Source organism: Desmodus rotundus, chromosome 3 (genome assembly GCF_022682495.2).
Source record: "Desmodus rotundus isolate HL8 chromosome 3, HLdesRot8A.1, whole genome shotgun sequence".
Classification (NCBI taxonomy): Eukaryota; Metazoa; Chordata; class Mammalia; order Chiroptera; family Phyllostomidae; genus Desmodus; species Desmodus rotundus.
Window position 1 is genome coordinate 161,537,384 of NC_071389.1, and position 20,855 is coordinate 161,558,238.

The 20,855-nt window shown below is 40.0% G+C and overlaps 1 protein-coding gene across 1 annotated transcript in view; it reads left to right on the top strand.

Moving 5' to 3' along the window:
- SLC2A13 (solute carrier family 2 member 13) overlaps positions 1–20,627 on the top strand; it is a 280,975-nt gene extending 260,348 nt beyond the window's left edge. The window contains exons 8-10 of the mRNA XM_024575883.4: positions 11,000–11,121; positions 11,246–11,398; positions 18,843–20,627. Coding sequence (XP_024431651.2) covers positions 11,000–11,121; positions 11,246–11,398; positions 18,843–19,069 — 502 coding nt within the window. The 3' untranslated portion in view covers positions 19,070–20,627. The remainder of the gene's footprint in view (positions 1–10,999; positions 11,122–11,245; positions 11,399–18,842) is intronic.
- The last annotated feature ends 228 nt before the right edge of the window (positions 20,628–20,855 follow it).

A 20,855-nucleotide genomic window follows, 5' to 3' on the forward strand; every position in this document is an offset into this window, starting at 1 on the left:
TTGCCAAAATTTTTGCACTGTATCTAATCATTTTAATTTGCTCTTACCTTGTAGTAAATGATTATTGAATGATGAAATGAATTAATATTTATATTCATCTACTCTAATGCTTATTCTCCTACCTAGAACACACCAAACGTTTATTTGTTGTAATTATTAAGTAAAGGAGTAATTACTTGGAGTTCAAATACATGTAACTATATTAAGTACCTGCTGTAGCCTATCAAAATATAATTCATGTAAAGAATAAAGGACCCATTACATTGCTAATTCATTATCTCCTTACCTGAAAGTGGTTTAGAAATAAAAGAATTTCAAAATTGTTAGGTATTGTTTCATTGTCACATTGTCAAAGGGTGAAAATGATTTATTCTTTTAACAAATATTTATCAAGCTCCAGCTGTGTGCTGGCCTGGAGGCTCAGGGGTGTGGTAGGGAGTGAGGTGGGGGAGGGGCTGGGAGAGGCTGGAAGAGGCAGACTGCAGGGGCCGCCCCGAGGCTGAAGCCAGGGCTGTTTTTAGGAGCGTGGGTGTGACAGGACTGCTTTGCTCCAGTGCCAGTAACAGATTGGAAGGAGGGATAGGGTGGATTTCTTGTTTTTTTTTTAATATAGTTGACATACATTATATAAGTTTCAGGTGTACAACATAGTGATTAGACACCTGTAAATAGAATAGATTTTAATGGAGCTGCTAAGGTATATGTTCACCCAAATGGTAGGAAACCTATCTTTGATTTAGACAAATTAAACCATCTTTGATTTAGAAGGAACCAGATAAATGAGGACTTAATAGACTCAATTCAATATTACCTGGCTTTGACGATAGGGGGCGCCATGAGCCAAGGAATATGGGGGTGGATCTAGAAGCTGGAAGGCAAAGAAATGGGTTTCCCTTAGTGTCTCCAGAAGTTATACACACACACAAAATAGAGGGATTGAGACACATCTCTGTTTTATAATTTTGTTTCACTGCCGATAATCAGTATAATGTTTCAGAAGTTTCAATAGAAACCAGGAAGTGAGAAAAAGGATAACAGGGGAAAGCAGGGGAAGGGTTGTCAAGGAACAGGTATAAAGGACCCATGGACAAAGCCAAAGAGGGGTAGGATTGAGTGTGGGAGGTGGGGGTTGGGGGGGGAGGGAAAAGGGGACAATTGTACTTGAACAGCAATACAAAAATAAAATGTAGCATCCATTCATAATTTTAAAAATTTAAAAAACCTGGACTAGAAGGGAATTTCCTTCTTTCTTATTAATAAGGTATTTGGAAGATAAATCTACAGAAAACAACATATTAATAATGAAATGAAGACATTCCCTTTAAGATCAGGAACAAGAGAAGGGTACCATTATCTCCCTTTCTGTTCAGCACTGGACTCTACCAGTAAAACAATGTTTAAAAAGGCAATTGCAGTTCAAGTGCTTAATTCGTAAAGCTGTTACATTGGCACTTTGCAATAATTTGACATAAATTAACGTCAAACTGCCTAACACTTTCTAGTTCTGTGGTAATGCCTCTCCGTCTCACTGTTTACTAAATTCTGTCAATAACTAATGGCAGGGTTTCATTTTTAAGTAATTGCAGAGACATTCCATGTGTGTTTTCATCCTCTAAGCCACTTTTGCAGAAATGTTTTAATTCCTTACTGCCGTGGCTGTATCAGATACAGTCACGTGGCTCCATGTTTTCAAATATGTATTAAGACTGCTTAACACTGCCACCCGATTGCATGAGAGTCACTGTTCTCCTCGTCACACATTTGTGGTGTTGACATCACTCCCCTCGTACCAGTTATCTCGTTACTGAGATTGTTAGGAGATTTTTTAACTTCCAACTCATAAAGGCATCGTTTCTGTGCTAATTATTGTTTTGTGCTTTGGGGCAAGGTGGATACTGAGTCCAAAAGCATGTCCAAGGCCCAGAGGCCCAGATGTGCCAAGATGCTGCTCATTTTAATTCCTACCGCTGCAAGAAGCGTTGTATTATACTCACACCCGAGAGAGGTTTTAGTGACGTACTAACACACCGACATTAAGGCAGAACTCTGACTTACAGGATATTTCAAGCAGAGTTTTCATTTCATTTTCCACTTTGATTCCATAAAAAGGAAGGCAGCTCAAGAAGGAGAGGTTTTCCTATATACATGAACTGGTGGGATGATTATGGTGAAGGAAAAGGAAACAGAAGACGGTTTCAGATGTTACGTCTGCTGTATTTCTAAAAGACTTGTCTCATGCAGAGTGGGAATAGTGAGGCCATTTCTTTGATTTATGGGAATTTAATGAGTTAATGTGTAATAAGGTGTTTTGTGTATGATAAAACTTTAAACAAATGTTAGTTTCAGCAAGTGAAGATTTACAGCTACTTCTGTTGGGAGCCCAGCTTTCATAAAGAAGCCACAGAACTTACACTTGATGAAAGGCAGCTGGAGCAGGGACTGAAAAGAATCCAAGAACCAGATTATACCATTGTTTGCATCAAGATAGCCTACAGCGATAAATCAGCTGCATTCATTCCCATGCACCTGCAAATAAAAGCCAGCCAGGGAGGGATACGTGCGGGCACTCTTAACGGTGGAAAGAAAATCCGAATTTCAAACGGTGGTGCGTTTGAAATTCTCAGGCTTGGGATGAGTCAGATGGATTTCGCAATGCTTATGGCAAGGAAACATGTCTTTCCTATTCTGCCGCAGGCCATAACCTTTTTTAATTAATTAGAGATTAATGTCTTTTAAAAAATTGGCAATATAGGTCTTCTGTAATGCTTACAATATAGTAGAAACTCATAGTCAAATTCATTTTCACCGGGGGCCACACCAGCCTCCCAGTTACCTTCAAAGGACTGAATGTAATTTTAGGACTGTATAGATGTAACTACTCCTTAGCTAGGGGCAAGGAGCTCGGGGTTGCCTCTGGGTAGAAACAAGATGCCTGGCCAGATAAAATGAGGTAGAGGGCCAGATTCGGCCCTCGGGCCTTGTGTTTGCCACCTGTGTAGTAGAGAAACTGCTGTGAGATGTCCAAAGATCAGCTTAATGGGAAATGATAAAAGTACTTTTATCAACAAGCATTATTGATTATTGATTATGTGTAAAATGTGCTAAGTGCTGACCTGTGAAGTGTGGGGAATAAAGAGGGAGGTAGAGGCGCTGTGTCCTCACTGGAGGGAGGTTGAAGGCAATGCAAGGGAGTAAGAGACGTCAGGACGGCCCTGACTGGTGCGGGTGTCATCCTGCAAAGCCAAATGCCGGTTCGATTCTCAGTCAGGGGACATGCCTGGGTTGCCGGCTTGGTCCCCTGCTCAGGGGGCATGTAGGAGAAGCAACCAATCAACATTTCTCTCTCAAGTCTGTGTTTCTCTCCTATGCTGATATTTCCCTCTCTGTCTCTCTCCCTTCCCCTCTCTAAAAAATAAATAAAATCCTTCAAAAGAAGTCAGGAAGGAGAACTAACCCTTCAGTGTGGAAACGTGTCAGGTCTCTGAACTGGAACTTGAGAGGGAGGGACGGTGTGTCTCACCAGCATGCGGTCCTGGTCACAGCACAGTCACGTGAGGGCCCGGTCATAATCCTGTTCCACAGAAATAACTTTGTTCCCATTTTAAATTGTATTAATTTCATTTACTTGGTATAGTTTTGTTTAAAGCGAGCCACTATACCAGTAAGTGGTTGAGATACAGCAATATATATAACTTCATTAATTTACTTCTTAAAATGTTTTTTAGCTCCACATTTCTAATGCTCTCGAAATATACCCATGCCTATGCTTTAATTATCTCAATAATTCTAAAGGTTTTATTTTTACCAGAAAATAATAGGAATTAATAAAGTAGATGACTTTTTAAACTTGCCTTTGTGTGACAGTCCTCTGCAGGAAAATGGTAAACCATTAAAACGGAGGAAAAGGCAGGACCATACAAACCCTTAAGGCCGAGATCTTCAGCCTGGTCTGCACACGGCAAGCTCAGGAGCCGTTCTTTTCCAAAATTGTTCAGCCGCACACATGTTCAAGTTTAACTGCTATGTTACCACCCTTGACAAGTTTATTTCACATTAGATTGTTAAATATGAAGTACGCCAGCGAACAGAAGTTAACGTGTGTGAGTAGTAATGCGTCAATGTAATTTTTCCTGCTTGCTTTGATGGGATGCCCACAAGTGGACAGTTCTCGCCATCCTAGGCATTCACAGTGCCACACTGATAGGCACTGTGATCTTTATTGCCGCTCAGAGGACAGTGCCGGTGTCCTCTCCTGGGGAGTCATTCTGCCCTTTTCTAGGCACCTGTCCACCGCCATTCTCAGATCATGTACAGTCAGCTCGTAAACTCCAGTAAACAGTCGTTAGCCTTCAGGGGTCCCATTTTGTTCTGAGGTGACACCTTAACGGTCCTGGTCAAAGCAACTGCAGTCCGTGTCAGGAGCTGGACATGAAGTCGTGCACTGCTGACACCTCCGTAAGGAGCCCCGTGGACGGGTGTCGATGGGTCGCACCAGCATAGCAAGCCCTCCCTTCCCTTTCTCCAAAAATCCTTCAGGGGTGTCCAGACTTTTGGCGTCTCCAGGCCACACTGGAAGAAGAGTTGTCTTGGGCTATATATTAAATACATTGCGGCATGTAATCACAAAATAACTCAATGATTAAGTAAATTTACAATTTTGTGTTGGGCTGCATTTCTGGGCACAGATTAGACACCCCTGTGTCGTCCTTAAACTCCTTTCGAAAGGGAGCAAAGTTTCTCAATGATTGCAATTAGACAGAATTTGAAGTTTTGTGTTGTAAACACAAGTGGTATTTTCTCCCATCCCCCACATGTGAACATGAAGCAGTTACATAATTTCGTTGTAGTGAATAATGGTGTGGTATAAAAATCCACGTGCTCCCTGTGGCAGGAGCAGTGGCGCCACCTAGTGCCTTTTATTATTTTTCGGCCTTAAGACTAGATATCTGAAGAAGTAACACAAGGTAACAGAAGCAGACAGCTGTTTATCCATGAACTCATTTGGGGTGAGTGTTGAGTAGGCAAGGGAGAACTGTTCCGCCTTCCACGAGAGCTGTTAATTTCCAGCTGTGTTTAAATTAAAGGAAGCACTGTGGGTTCCATGGCTGGAACAGGGAACCGATCATTTACTTGGTCTGCATGCCAGGTGTTAGTCTAGTCATTCTGCGGGTGAAGATTAGTTCTCTCCCTCTGCCAAAATGAGACAGATTTCGCCTGCTTGCGTACAGTCTGCGGCGCTGCCCAGTGCAGCACCCTCTGCGCAGCGCCCGCTATTGTGGTTTGCTGTTTCTGCTCCAGGATGTGGTGCGGCGGCCCCGGCCGACAGCGTGATGTTTTCTAATCCCAACCCACACGCTGATGTCAAAGTATTTGTGTTCCTTCTCTGCAGCGTGATGTTCTTCCACCGGCAGTCCCTAAGCCAGGAAAACAGGAGGGTATTATGCAATAGCATTCGGAGTATGCGTTTTTATTTTTCAGTTGAGCCTTCTAGTGTTTATATTTTGAAGGTCAGGTGTGATGTCACAGTCTTAGTCATTAACTGTCTACCTGTTGCTGAGTGTGTAGCTCCCTCAAGTCAGGGCCTGCAGTGGGTGTACGCAGATAAATGCGCGCGTGTGCCAGACGGTGAAAACCTGCATCGGGCCGGCACACAGCCCACCTGAAAACCTGCCACTTCCCATCGTTCCAGCAAGGGACTACGGAAGGGACTTCGGTTACAATGAGTGAGAATAGTAAACAGAACTGTTCAGTGAATTTAGTGATGTGATTATGTTTAAGAACTCCCTCCCTAGGAGCCCACCTTTCCATCTTTTTTGCTTCCCCTTCCCTTTTCTCCCTCTCTCTCCTCTTCCCTCTCCTCCCCACCCCCCTTCTTTCTTATTTTCTCATTTTAGTACCTTCATAACTCAGAAGACTCTTCGATTGTCTGGAAATGAAGGTGGGGGATTATTGATTAGGGGATTTCTGATGCTTTTTTCTACTCACAGTTAAATGCCAATATAAAGACTTCATTCATCATTCAATGACCATTTATCTCTACAGAAATACTGTTATGGATTAGAGGCTGAGATTTTAAAAAGAGAGGGGATACCAATTGACTGTTCTTTTGGCAAAACTTTAATAAATTGCTGTCTTTGTGCCAAGCAATTAACGCTGTATTTAATCTCTGTAACAAGTCTATTAGGGACTCATATTATGGCTGATACGTGGCCAAACCAAGATACAAAACCATGCAGCCTGATGCTAGACCCTGTGTCCTTGACCCCTGTGTTCTGCTGCCTGGATGACAGCCCCATAGAGAGACAGCCGGTTAGAAGCAAGTCACGGGTCATTCCCACACTGAAGGGGAGAGGACTGTACAAGACGACGAATGTCAGGAGCACGGATCACAGAGGGGCTGCTCTGGTGAGCCTGCCACGGACATGTGCAGTTGGTGACACGGAGTCTGAATTAGGATGGTAGTATGGCAAATAGAAAGGCAGAGTCAGCCTCCAGAATTCTGTCTAGGAAATGGGATTTCTTGCCCATACCTTACCTCATGTAAACCTCAAAATATTTCTCGGAGGTAGGTGCCCAGAAAATCCTTATTTCACAGAGGGGGACACAGGCTTTCAAAAGTTAAGTGCCTGTATAGCATACGTCCTAGCTCCAAAGCTGGGGTCTCGGCCTAGATGTGAATGTAAGATGTCAGTCCCCAGAGTTCAAAGGCTTCGCCATTTTCCTTTCCTTGGACTTAAAAAGTACAGAGGATTTAAACACAAAAAGGTAACAAAATATTGAAAATAACTCTGAGATTTTAATCCGTGTCAACTCAGGGAATGGGGTCGTTAACTAAAATAGAAATTTCTTCAGTGTCACTATGAGAGTAATACATGCTGTGCATACACTGCATGCGCCAAGCACTCGGTATGCATCTGCACGTGTCACATTCCCGACAGCCTGTGATAACAACGCTTCTCCCTCTGCTACAGGTCAGGAAACTCTAGTGTCCACAAACGCAACATCTCTGATGTCGAGCACGTAAATTTTAGACTCATGATTTAAACTCACAACAGCACCACTCTGTCTCCTGCAGAAGACAATGCATTCCATTGTAGCCCTAGTATTTCTGAGGCCATGGCAGGATATTCAGACATGGATGTTCAGCAGACACCTAAATTCTATCAGCGGAGCTCGAGAAGCAGGTCAAGGCTAGAATAACTTATCAAGGAGCATCTGTGTGGAGATTAAAAGCCTTCAAAAAAAATGAGATCATTAAGACAGAAGGTATAAACCCCCCAAACAGAACCTTTACAAAATAGAACACCTGTATTTAGAAGTTGAGGGAAGAGAAGAGGTATTTTTAAAAAGCACTGAAGACATATACATCAGGGAGAGAAGATGGAGATGCAGATGTAAAAGCAAAGGAGAGAGAGGAGGGTTGTCAGCAATATCAACCACCACAGAGAAATCAAAGAGCCTCAGAATTAAGGCAAGGTGAATGAATCGGAGGATTTGGGGGTTGCTGATGACTTTTGGATGAGCAGATTCAAGGAAACAGCCTAAGTGTGTAGGGGGGAGGCCTGGGCTGTGAAGGCAAGATTGGGTAGTGAGGATGTAGCTCATCAGTGTAAACTTCTCTGGGATTTTGGACAAGCTAGTAGTGGTAACATGAGCGGGTTGACTGTGTGAATAGGAGCAGTCTTGTGTGTTGTAACCAGAAGGGAAGACTCAAGTAGGAAAAAACTAAAGATGGCAGAAAGACAATAGCCTGTTGAGCAGAGAAAAGGAGAATGAGGACAGGACCGGTAACGGGAAGAGCAGTTCTTAGAAAGGGCAAGAGACGTGGTACCATTTAAGGGAGAAGAGTCTGAAAAAAGTACAGAGAAGTAGAGGTTCAATAGAAAAAAATGAGGGCCCTTGATTTTTTTTTTTTTTTTTTTAAAGAAGAAGGTAAGTCCTAGAAAGCAGAGGGAAATATTTCAGGACTAGAGTATAGTTAAGATATATTTTAATTAAGTAAGTAAACAGTTGACAAAAGTTTGTTAAGTGTCTACTCTGAAATAAGCAGAAAATTTCTTACAGAAGACAACAAAGGATAAAAATTTAAAAAACATAATTTGGTAGCCAACCGAGCAGAAACAGCGAGAGCGCAATGGAACCCTGCAGCGTGGCTCCGTAATTTTGCCCAGCTTCTGAAGAGCGGCACTGAAAGAAGTTAATGGTGCAGCACCGGGCTGCGATCTGGAATGGTGAGAACGGCAGGCAGGCATGGATTCTCGAGGCCAGCAAAGACAATATTGGCATGGTCTAAGCTAAGCAATGAGATGAACACAGAGTCAGAATCTAAAGACTGTGATTGGGGCCCTGGCTGGGAAGGTCAGTTGGCTAGAGTGTCGTCCTGTACATCAAAAGGTCATGGGTTCGATTCCCCATCAGGGCACAAACCTAAACTAAGTTCTATCCCCCATTGAGGTGCATGTGGGAGGTAATGGATCAGTGTTTCTCAAATCAGTGTTTTTCTCTCTCTCCAAAAAAATAAATAAATAAAAACATATCCTCAGGTGAGTATAAAAAAAAAATTCTAAGGACTGTGATTTGGGTGTAGAGCAAGTTGCCATAAATGAGGAAATAAAAGTGCCTATAATCAGAAAAGTTTGAGACTTTGAAGTCAAATAGTTCCAAATCAAGCACTTTATAATGTTCCTTCTCTGCAGTTTCTGAGGTTAAATAAGGAACAGTGTATGAAGGCAAGGTATGGGCCAGAAGTAAAAATAAATGAGAGGAGGTGGAGATGACGACTGACACCTAAGTCACAAGACAGGTGGGGTGTTTGGATGGAGGCCATAAACACAGGGTTTGGGTGTCAAGGTTCAAAAATACAGGTTGATGGAGGCAGAACAACAATCTAAAAATGACAATAAGGAAACAAAGTGTGTGGGGCTGATTTTGTCTTAAGAATTGGAAGTTCAACTTCAGAATCGATCTAAGAACATAGACTTTGCTTCACTAGAACAAGGAGGCAAAGTCAACAGGAAGTGACTGAGGGAAGCAAGGGCACACAGCAGGAAGGGAAAGAGTTGGTTAGAATCAGATGTAAGAATGGTTTCCTTGCGCTCTATCCTAGCACTGCTCTACAGGTGACCTTTCTAATCCTTAAAATTACCTGTAGGGTATTATCCCTGTTTTAGAGATGAAGAGAAAACAATCTGGTTCTGAATGTGAATATTGTCCTGACTGCAAAATCTAGTCTTTCCACCACAATACACTGACTCCCTGTGGTCTCAAAGTGTTACTGCAGCAGGACTAACTGCATATCATGTCTGACCTATTTGGAATGGGTATGAAACAATATATTTCTTTTAATTTTTTTAGTATAATTGACATATTAGTTTCAGCACAATTCAATATTTGCATATATTGCAAAATGAAATCACAATACGTCTGGTTAATATCCATTCCCATGGTTACAGGTTTTTTGTCTCCTTATGAAAAATGTTAAGCTCTCTTAGCAACCTTCAGAGATGCAATATGGTATTCTCTCTAGTCCCCACGGTGTACGTTGCATCCCTGTGACTTCTTTTATAACTGGAAGATTGTACTGTTTGACCCATTTTACCCACCTCCCACCGTGGCAACTACCAGTCTGTTCTCTGTGTCTCTGAACTCAGTTTTCCTTGTTGGTTTTTGTTTTGTTTCAGTATTGCACATTTAAGTGACATCACATGGTATTTGTCTCTTTCTTTTCCTCTTAGTGTAATGCCTGTGAGGTCCACCCGTGTTGTCATAAATGGCCAGATGTCCTTTTTATGGAATATCCCAGTGTGTGTATATGCGCTTTCTTTATCCACTCATTTGTCATTAGCCGCTAGGTTGCTTCCGTGTCTTGGCTATTTTAAATGTGCTGCAGTGAACTTGGGGGTGCAGGTATCTTCTTGATTTAGTGTTTTTGTTTTCTTTGGATAAATACCCAGAAGTGGGTTTGCTAGATCACATAGTAGTTCTATTTTTAATTTTTTGAGGAATGGTTATTCTGTTTTCCATAGTGGCTGAACCAATTTACATTCCCAGCAACAGTGCACTAGGGTTCCCTTTTGTCCATATCCTTGCGGACACTTGTTATTCCTTCTTTCACGCAAAAGCCGTATATGCAAAGTGGCTTCCCAATGCCAAAGGAACAGAGAGGTCAAAACAATGCAGACAAGTCCAGCTTATCTAGTTTTAATAGAGAACTTAGTCAAGGAAACAGTCTTGGGCAGCAGCAGGACAGAAAATGAGTCCCTGTACTGTTCATCCCCCATACTATTTGTGTTCTATCCCTCTAAGACATGGGCCTACATATTCTGAAAGGAATGCAGTGCGGGGTGAGAGTGGAACAAGGGGACCAGATGCTGGGGCTCTGACGTCAGGGCAGGTCAAACATTGAGGGTGCCTTGCCCCAGAGGAAGGATTAGTGGCAGTTTGTGATTAACCTGAAACCTTTACGCACATTCTAGAGTCAACGCTGGGGAGAAAGGGTTGGGGCAAAGATTCAGGTTTTGTAGATTAGTTTTTAAATGGAGTCAGCTTTTTAAGATGAAGTCAACTCTCTACCCAGCTATCCTTTTTATGATAGCCATTCCAACAGGTGTGAGGTGATATCTCATAGTGGCTTTGACTTGCATTTCCCTGATGATTAGCAATGTTGAGCACCTTCTCATGTACCTGCTGGTCATAAATATGCCTTGTTTTGAAAAACGCATATTCAGGTCCTCTGTCCATTTTTTGGATTTTTTGTTATGAGTTATATGCACAGAGTATTTCTATGTGCTTCTGTTGAATTATATTCACCTTTAAAAATTCTGTATGTTTGCATATCTAATACTGTATATTTAAATCTTAATTTTTCTTAAAAACATCTTGGACCCTTTTTCTTCAATGATGTTGAGGAACTTGCAGATAAGTCCTAGATGATCACATTGAATTTCTGCAACTATATCCTAAAACACTCAGTTAATATTTATATTGCATTATTTTTCAGGTGTGAAAATGAAACCAAGTTCAAAACAGAAGAAGTATTTTGGGCTTACAATTTCTGCCCTACCCCATACTCTTGGACTGCACTTCTGGGCCTTATTTTATACCTTGTTTTCTTCGCACCTGGTAAACAAGCCTTCCTTGTTGTTGTTGTGTTAATTAAATTGTCTCTTCTTAGAGGAGACAAGCTACTCTTTATAAAGTTGCTTATATACTGCTTTACTGAAATTTTTAATTTCGTCTTTCTCAGGAATGGGACCGATGCCTTGGACTGTGAATTCTGAAATATATCCCCTTTGGGCAAGAAGTACAGGAAATGCGTGCTCATCTGGAATAAATTGGATCTTCAATGTTCTGGTTTCACTGACATTTTTACACACAGCAGAGTATCTTACATATTATGGTAAGAGGACTTTTTTCCAAGCATATTTTGTTTTTATTTCTCCTACTTTATTTTTAGGTATGCTATCATTTGTGGTTCAAAGACTACATCATTATATTTTTGCTGTTATGTATATTTCTATGTGGCTTTCTCGTTCCCTGAGTCCTTGGATATGCACCAGAGGAAGATAAAAGGAACTGTCCATTCTGAAGCAGCATTGCTTCTTCTCCCCCAGGGCTTCCCAGCTCCCAGCCACCCACCCGCTTTCCCAGCCCAGACATCCCCCAGCTGTCTCCCCAGCTGGAAATCTTCAAGGCACAGCTTTCAGATTTAAGAGACACAACAGAGAATGGTGGAAAGGTGTAGGCAGGGAGTCTGGGGCCAGTGCTTGAGGATGCCCAATGGCAGGAATGGAGTCATGTCCAAGAGCGGAATCTGAGTAGGGCTGAAAGCAGCCCCTGCAAATGCCATACCGCCAGTTGTGCCTTCTGCTGCGTCATCCGTGCGTTCAGGGCAGCGCATGTGCGTTTCACTGTCACTGGGACCAGCTCTACCCTGCCGGAACCACACACACGTCAGGAGTGTTCGAGTGAAAATGTGTGGAGACCCTAACTCAAAGAAACGACATTGGGAAGTGGCTGAGTTAGCAGAAAAGTTTGGGAAGCGACTGCCAGTCCATTTTTACTAGAGTGGACACACTTTCTCTTCAGCAGGAGGATGTCTTCACTGTAGGAGTTTATAAGCTGTGGTCGGATGCTAAATGATAAGCCTCTGTGGTGTATGTACGTGGAAGGCCTGACCTCAGACCATTCTCCGGCCCCTCCTGCATCCCTCACCACATCCATGAATTTCTGTTTGCAGGAACAGGTCAATTGTCCGCTCCTCCACCCCTCACTGCCACACCATAAATCCCTTGCTCTTGGACCAGGACGGGGCCTTGTTCACCATTACATTCCCAGTCCCTTCTGTGTTTCTCACTCACTTGATAAGACCTCAAAGTGTTGATCAGATGAATAATACACAGATGAATTTTATAGATAAATGGTGAATGTAAGAAACACTATAAAAATCTCTTCCTCCTCTCTTCTAAATATATCTAAAGGTTTATTGCCTTTATAAAACCCTCTTTCACTCATCATTTAGAACATTTAGAAATATGAGTACAATAAATATTTACTCATATTTGCTGGTTGTTGAGAATGCTTAGCATTCAAAAACTTAAATATAGACTGCTATGCTGAGAGAGCACTTTCTGTGGAAAGGGTAGACCAACTGATAAGTCACAGTAAGACTTGATAGCAAATCTCTTCTTTCTCTAACTGATGCTGCTGCCAGAAAGACATGAGGCAACAGAAATAAATGTTAACTAGGGCACAGCCAGGCTTCTTTCAAAACTATGCAGTCAGAAGCAGCTTTTTGCTTTGCGTGAAGTCCGGCTCTGTCAGGTCAGCACACTGGTTCGTATGTCTGGAGCTGGCTGACAGTGGAACGATAGTTCAGTTCAGGTTAGTGTTTGTCCCTGCTCTTTGATCTAAGTTTTAATCTGTTTGTCATAATTTATGTCAGGTATATACTTCTATTCCTGACTTAACGAATACATACCATAATGGTGTATGTCTGTGGAAGTACCATGTCTTCTTTTATTCCCTTTTTTTATTGTTTCATAAAACCTCAAATTTTGATTCCTTCTGAAACTGTACTCTGCTCAGTCTTCCTTGGACCCTACTCAGTAATGTTATTACTAAAAATTATTAAAGTGTCACCAGATACCATTTCATATCACGAGTGACTAAATAGATGCCTTGGAGAGCACTGCAGTCAGACATGATCTGTGATTCCCCATTTTGTATAATTTAATTAAATACGTATTTTAATCTGAAACTTAACACAGGGCTCTAACGAAATTGATTTCCTTCAGAATAAAGGTGAGGAATATCTGCACTGTTTAACAGTCCTGCCAAACTCAGTACAGACCTCTCTTGTTTTCATCTTCATTCCAAGAGGGAATAATTACAATAGTTACGTAACTGACTTGCCCATTGTGTGGAGCAGGTCAGAGCCTCCTGGGCACCCCCACCTCTGGGTTACTCACACGTCTCACCAGTGAAGGCCACGGAGGCACTGCTGGCATTTGCCTGCTTTAGATTCCTCAGATTTTACCACAGGATCTTGTATCTTAATAGAACTTCCCTGATATTATTTGGCTTTTGGAATCTGGGTCACAAGCCAAAAGCTATGGCTATTAAGAATCTAACCATCAGGTTGTTCTAGCACTGGCAGATGTGATTAGCTGCTTCCAGTCATGCCACTCCTCCCAAACTGTGCCAGATGATGCGTATTTCCTCAGTATTACGTTATATAAAGCCAAACTAGGTTTGCTCTCTTACAGGAGTTTTGCAGCCTGATTTAACCTGAAATATTTTATCGCCTGCACTTATATATATTCCTTTATTATCATCATCATGATTGCCATCCTTTCTTTGTCCCTCTCCATTAAAGATTCCATTTGTGTTCTTACCTCCACAATTTTGATTGTCTGTAATCGGAACACAGAATTTCATCTCCTTTCATTTTCTTTCTCAAAATTCCCACAGTCTCCAAGAACTAGATTGTCAGGGTCACCCTTTTGATGAAAACATTTCCAATTTATTAAACTAATCTTGTTCTGTCTCTAATAGCAAGTCTTCTTCCCTTGTCATTCAGTAGAATTTAATAACGCTGTCTACAACTTTTTGAGCAACTAGCATCCAAACTTCTAACAGGCATGCAACGGACATTATTTCTATTCTTTTTTAATTAAGTGTAGTTAATATTCAATATCATATTAGTTATATTAGTGTCAGGTATACAATAGTGATTCGACATTTTTATATCTTACAGCATGATCACCCCACTTATTCTAGTAATCATCTCTCACCATGCAACATTATAATATTATCAACTCTATTTCCCTTCACCGATCTCCCCACTCCCTCCCTTCTAGTAACCATCCCTTTAGTCTGTTTCTGTGAGTCTCTCTTTTCTTGTGTTTCTCCGTTTGGTTTTTAGATTCCACATACAAATGAAACCATATGGTATTTGAATTTCTCTGCTTTACTTATTTCACTCAGCATAGTACCCTCTGGCTCCAATGACAAATGGCAAGATTTCATCATTTTCAGTTGCTGTTTAATATTTCATTGTGTGTGCATATATGTACCACTTCTTCTTTATCCAGTCATCTATCAAGGGACACTAGATTTCTTCCATATGGCTATTCTAAATAATACTGCAGTGAACATAGGGATCCATGTATCTTTTCAAAATAGTATTTTGGATTTCTTCAGATAAATACTCAGAAGTAGAATTGCTGAGCCATACGATGTATCTAATTGTTAGGTTTTTGAGGCACCTCCATACTGTTTTCCATAGTGGCTACACCAATTTGCAGTCCTATGAACAGGTTCCCTTCTCTCCACAACCTCGCCAACACATGTTATTTGTTTACTTTTCGGTAACAGCCATTCTGACTGGTATGAGGTGGGGTTTCATTGTGGTTCTGATTTGCATTTCCCTGATGACTAGTGACATTGAGCATCTTTTCATATGTCTGTTGGCCACCTGTATGTCTTCTTTGAAGAAATGTCTTCTCATAGCCTCTGTTCATTTATTGATCGGATTGTTTTTTCTTTGTTATTGAGTCATATGAGTTACTTATATTTTTTGGATAGCAACTTCTTACTGGATATATCATTTGCAAATATATTCTCCCACTTGGTGGGTTGTCTTTTTGTCTTGTTGATGGTTTTTTTCACTATGCAGAAAACTAGTTTTTAGAAGTCCCATTTGTTTATTTTTGCTTTTTTTTTCCTTCCTCAAGGGTATATATCCAAAATGATATTACTCAGAATACTATCAAATAGTTTTATGGTTTCCAGAATTAAGTTAAAATTTTTCACCAATTTTGAGTTTACTGTTGTATATGGTGTAAGAGAGTGGTCCAGATTGGTTTTTACATGTTATCTGCCCATTTTCCCAAGACCACTTGTTGAAGAGACTATCATTACTATATGCTTACGTCATTCATCATAAATTAGTTTACTATATAAGAGAGGGTTTATTTCTGGGCTCTCTATTCTGTTCCATTGATTTATGTGTCTGTTTTTATGTCAGTACCATGCTGTTTTATTATAGCTTTGTAGTATAGTTTGAAATCAGGGAGTGTTATACCACCAGCTTTGCTCTTCTTTTCCAAGATTGCTTTGGTTATTTATGGTCTTTTGTGGTTCGATATAAATTTTAGGATTATTTGTTCTACCTCTGAAATGAATGTCATTGGTATTTTGATAGAAATTGCATTGAATCTGTAGACTGCTTTGGGTCATATGGTCACTTTAACAGTGTTAATCCTTTGAGTCCATGAGCACAGTCTGCCTTCCATTTACTTGTGTCCTCTTCAATGTCGTACAGTTTTTCTATACACAGATAATGAACAATCAGAATGAAAAAATAAGAAAACAATCCCATTTACAATTGCATCAAAGAGAATAAAATACCTAAGAATAAATTGAACCAAGGAGGTCAGAGACCTGTACTCTGAGAATTGTGAGACACTGAATAAAGAAACTGAAGAGGAGAACAATGAATGGAAAGATATACTGTGCTCGTGGATAGGCAGAATTAACATCATTGAACTGGTTTCCCTACCTAAGCAATCTTCACGTTAACTGCCAATGGCACTTTTCCCCGAGCTAGAACAAATAGTCCTAAAGTTAATATGGGCCACAAGAGGCCCCAAATACCTAAAGCAATCTTGAGAAAGAAGATCAAAGCTGTAGGTGTCATGCTGCCTGATATCTAACTATACTGCAAGGCTGAAGTAATCCAAACAGCATGGTACTGGCATCAAAACAGACACATAGATCAATGGAACAAAATGGAAAACCTAGAAAAAACCCATACTTTGGGTCAATTATGACAAAATAGGCAACAATATGCAATGGGATAAAGACAGTCTCTTTAACAAATGGCATCGGGAAAACTGGACAGACATATGCAAGAAAAGGAAACTGGGTCATACATATTCCTACAAGAGTAAACTCAAGTGGATTAAAGATTTAAATATGTGAACCCAAACTATAAAATTCCTTAAATAAAACACAAGCAGTGAACTCCCTGACATTGCTCCAAGCACAATATGCTCTTAGCATATCTTTTGGATATGTCACCTCAGGCAAGGTAAAATAAAAGATAAACAACTGGTACTACATCAAACTAAAAAGTTTTTACAGTGAAGGAAACCATCAACAAAATGAATAGACAAAGATCCTTGCCAAGGATACATCCTGCATGGGGTCAATATCCAAAATATGTAAGGAATTCATACCCCAAAAAAGGGAACAATACCTAAAAAATAGGCAGAGGACTTGAATAGCCATTTCTCCAAAGAGGACATACAGGTGGCAGAAAGGCATAAGAAAAAGCTCGATGTCATGAATCATCAGGGATCTCAAATTCAAATGACGACGAGCTCTCACCTTGTACCTTTCAGAACGGCTCTCATCATCACACGACAACGTGTTGGCGAGGCTATGGAAAAAGAGAGCCCTCATACACTGCTGGCAGAATTGTGAAGTAGTGCTGCCACTGTGGACAACAGTGTGGAGGTTCCTCAACATAAATTAAAATAGAACTCCCTCATGACCCAACAATTGCGCTTCATCGAAGCATTATTTACTATAGCCATGAAATGGAATATTTCTTAGCTATAAAAAATAATGAAGTCTTCCCGTTTACAACACCATGGATGGACCTAGAGGGTATTATGCTAACTGAAATGTCAGACAGAGAAAGAAAAATGCCATATGCCATACTTCTTTATGGAACATAAAAAACAAACTAAATGAACAAACAAAACAGAAAACAAAACAGACTTCAGATTCAGAGAACAAATGATGTTTGCCAGACAGGAGGTGCGGTAGGCAGATAGGTAAAAAAAAGTGGAGGGATTAAGAAGTCCAAATGGGTAGTTACAAAAAGTCATGGGAATGTAAAGCACAGCACAGAGAACGTAGTCAGTAACATCGTAATAATTATGTATGGTGTCAGTAGGGTACTGGACTTAATGGGCTGAATACTCCGTAAGTTGTATAAATGTCTAATCACTATGTTGTATACTTGAAACTAATATCAACTGAAGTAGAATATTAAAAAAAACTTTTAATTACAACAGAAAAAAAATTTAATGAAAGAATAACCTTTATGTCAGATGCTAGTAAGTGCTGTGAAGCCCAAAAGTAGACTGTAGTGGTCTAAGAGCATCCTTGTTAGGAGCCTGCTGCCGTAGTGCAGATGAGGGAGGATGGTGTCAGTCCAAAGGTAAGAAGTGTCATCTCTCAGATTATATTTGAAAGTGGATCTGATGGGGTTGGATATTGGAGGGGAGAATAAGGAAAAAGTCCAGGTTGACCCCCAGACTTCGGGCATGAGAGACTGGAAGGACAGAGTTGTCTTATACCCCATACAGTCATGAAATCAGCAATATCATCATTTTATCTCATTGTGGAAATGCAAGATAAATGAGAATGAGATTTCTCCTTTAGAGCATCTCCAGTCTAGCAGACAAGACAGACAAATACACGCACATAATGTTGATACTTCCTGGTTATTACGATGGGGGGCCTCAGCGAAGCACTATGAAAGCACCTAGGAGAGAAACAGTTATCTCTAGCCAGGGAAGTGAGGGAAGACTTAATAAAGCACAAGTTACATATGAGCCTGTTCTGTATTCTTCTTGAGTTTGGAATTTCATGACTTTAGAAAACTAAATTGCATTATATTCACAAGGTTAGAACAGTTAGAGTTACCAGGCTGGCAGTAACTTCTTGGTTCCATTTTAGACCACAGGCATGCATGACTGACCAGAAAGAAAAGTCAACATTAAGAACTCTTTGCAATCTAGGCATTCAAACACACACCCTCAGCAGGGTCTCGAATAACTCCGTTGCATTCAACGTTGTTTTGTTAGAACACTGATGAAAAGCCATATGAACTTAACTCTCCCTTCCATCAATTAACCTGTGGTAAAATGGGTTTTGTTACACAGTTAATCCTTGAACAACACAATTTAAACTGCACAGTTCCACTTATACATATGGACTTTTTCAATAAATACAGTACTATAAATGTTTTGTCTCTCCCTTATAATTTTCTTAATCTTCTTTGTAGCTCACTTATTGTAAGAATACAGTATATAATACATACAACATACAAAATATGTGGTAATCAACTATGTTAATGGTGAAGCTTCCAGTCAACACCAGGCTATTAGAGAAGTTTGGGGGGAGGCTAAAGTTATATGCACAGGGAGTAGGGGCTCCTAGCCCCCACGTTGTTCAAGAATCAACCACACATCATTTTACCTCAGTCCCAAGAACCCACTGATGACATCAAGTGAGGACTCACTGTATATTATTTCCCATCTCAGGGGCCTTCTTCCTGTATGCCGGATTCGCTGCTGTAGGACTCCTTTTCGTCTATGGCTGTCTTCCTGAGACCAAAGGGAAAAAACTGGAGGAAATTGAATCACTCTTTGACAACAGGCTATGTACATGTGGCGCTTCAGATTCTGATGAAGGGAGATACATTGAATATATTCGGGTAAAGGGGAGTAACTACCATCTTTCTGACAACGATGCTTCTGATGTGGAATAATTTTCAACTGCTGATATCTGTAGTTATTTTTAAAAACTTGGGAGAAAAGAGCAGCAATTGGTGACCTCACTGCCCTGCTTCTAATCTGGTTCTTTCTGCAGTCTAGTTTTGAATGACTTCATATTCTAGAATCTTTGATTAGGAGGAAGATAACAACTGTGTTGACATTTTTTTTCATAAGCAGAAATGTAAAAAAAGAAATATATTTACAGAGCTTTTAAAATAAGAATCATTGAACAAATTGTGTAATTCCTTCCTGAGATAGTCTAAAATGAATATTGTATCCAGTGACTTCAGTGGTATCCATTTATCCTAAAACCATATATAATGGCAACTGAATCATTGCTACTCTAACTGCATCATATATGTACGATATAAAGAAGGATTCTAGGATATGGACTAAGGATTGTCGTCTATCAAAAACATGGCCTATTGGCCCTAAGTTTTCCTAAGGACAAGTATCGTATCTGTGACCAACTGTTAGAAAGTAAATGCCATTTAAGCTTTCAACAAATTAAAAAGTGCCTCCTACAAGGGCACAGCTGTCTTATCTCCTTTGAATTCCACATTTTGGTTTCTCTCTCAAATTCCGATCTTGAGAGTTCTTCAGAAACTGACTCTGCACAGAATCTTTCGAACATTATGAAAAGGTCTTTTAGGGTATATTTTCATACATATTTTTTGCATCAGTGATAAGTGTACATTTGCACAGATACGCTAGCAAGTTTTGATAAGTATATTTTATTGCTAGAAAGCACGAGAAAAGATTTTTACGGATCCCCTAACTGAGTTAGTCACTTAGGTACGCAACTATAAATACAAACAGCACTAGATCTTCGCTGCGTTTCAGGGTCAGTTTGTGTTCATGCCGAGATCACCTGATATTCACCATGCCTTGGCTAATCAACTTCTCGAGTCCTACTATTTGTGCCTTCATTTGTGTTATATAAATAGCTGATAGCAGACTACTCTCCCCTTCTTCTATTCAAATGATTTCTGGAACAAAAAAGGCAGGAAATCAGTGACAAAAAAATCCTGCTATTACTATTTAATTAAATAGTAGGACTTATCTTTAACCTATTTTAACTTTTTATTACCATATTTTGCCATATATAACGCATTCCCATGTATAATGCACACCTACATTGTTGGCCCAAACTTTAAGGAAAAAAATCTTTCGTTTTAATTTAATTAATTTTTTTTATTTATTTATATTTAGAAACAAAACTGATTATTGTATTCCAGGGTATTATTTTGCATATGGATATCGTTATTGCTTTCTAGAGTTACACTTCTAACGCATAACATAAATAAAAGAATTAAAAGCATTTATACACATACGGAATTAGTACTACCCAATATAAGGCTCATCCTTATTTTTCCCTCAAAAATTTGGGTAAAAAGGTATGCATTATACACAGCAAAATATGGTAACCTTCCTAAAAAATTGTCTCACTTTTTACTTAACAGTATTTTCTTTTGTTACTCTGAGACCATGAACTGGTTTTCATTTTGCACGTCCTTTCTCAGTTTCCATGAAAAATTACTCTGCACACTACCCCCACCAAAAACATACATAGATTTGTTGCAGGTGTTCCCTTTTACTCATGCTGAGCTTTAATTTTTTTTTTCCTTCTTGTCTAAAAGTTGGGATTTTTCTATTGGAACAGATTAATGGTTCTCATATAACACGTCTTTACGAAATGTTGACTTTCTGCATTTCTATAATGTCTTTTCAAAGTATTTATTGGTTTTTTGTGTTCCTTCACCAGTGAACTCTAATTTT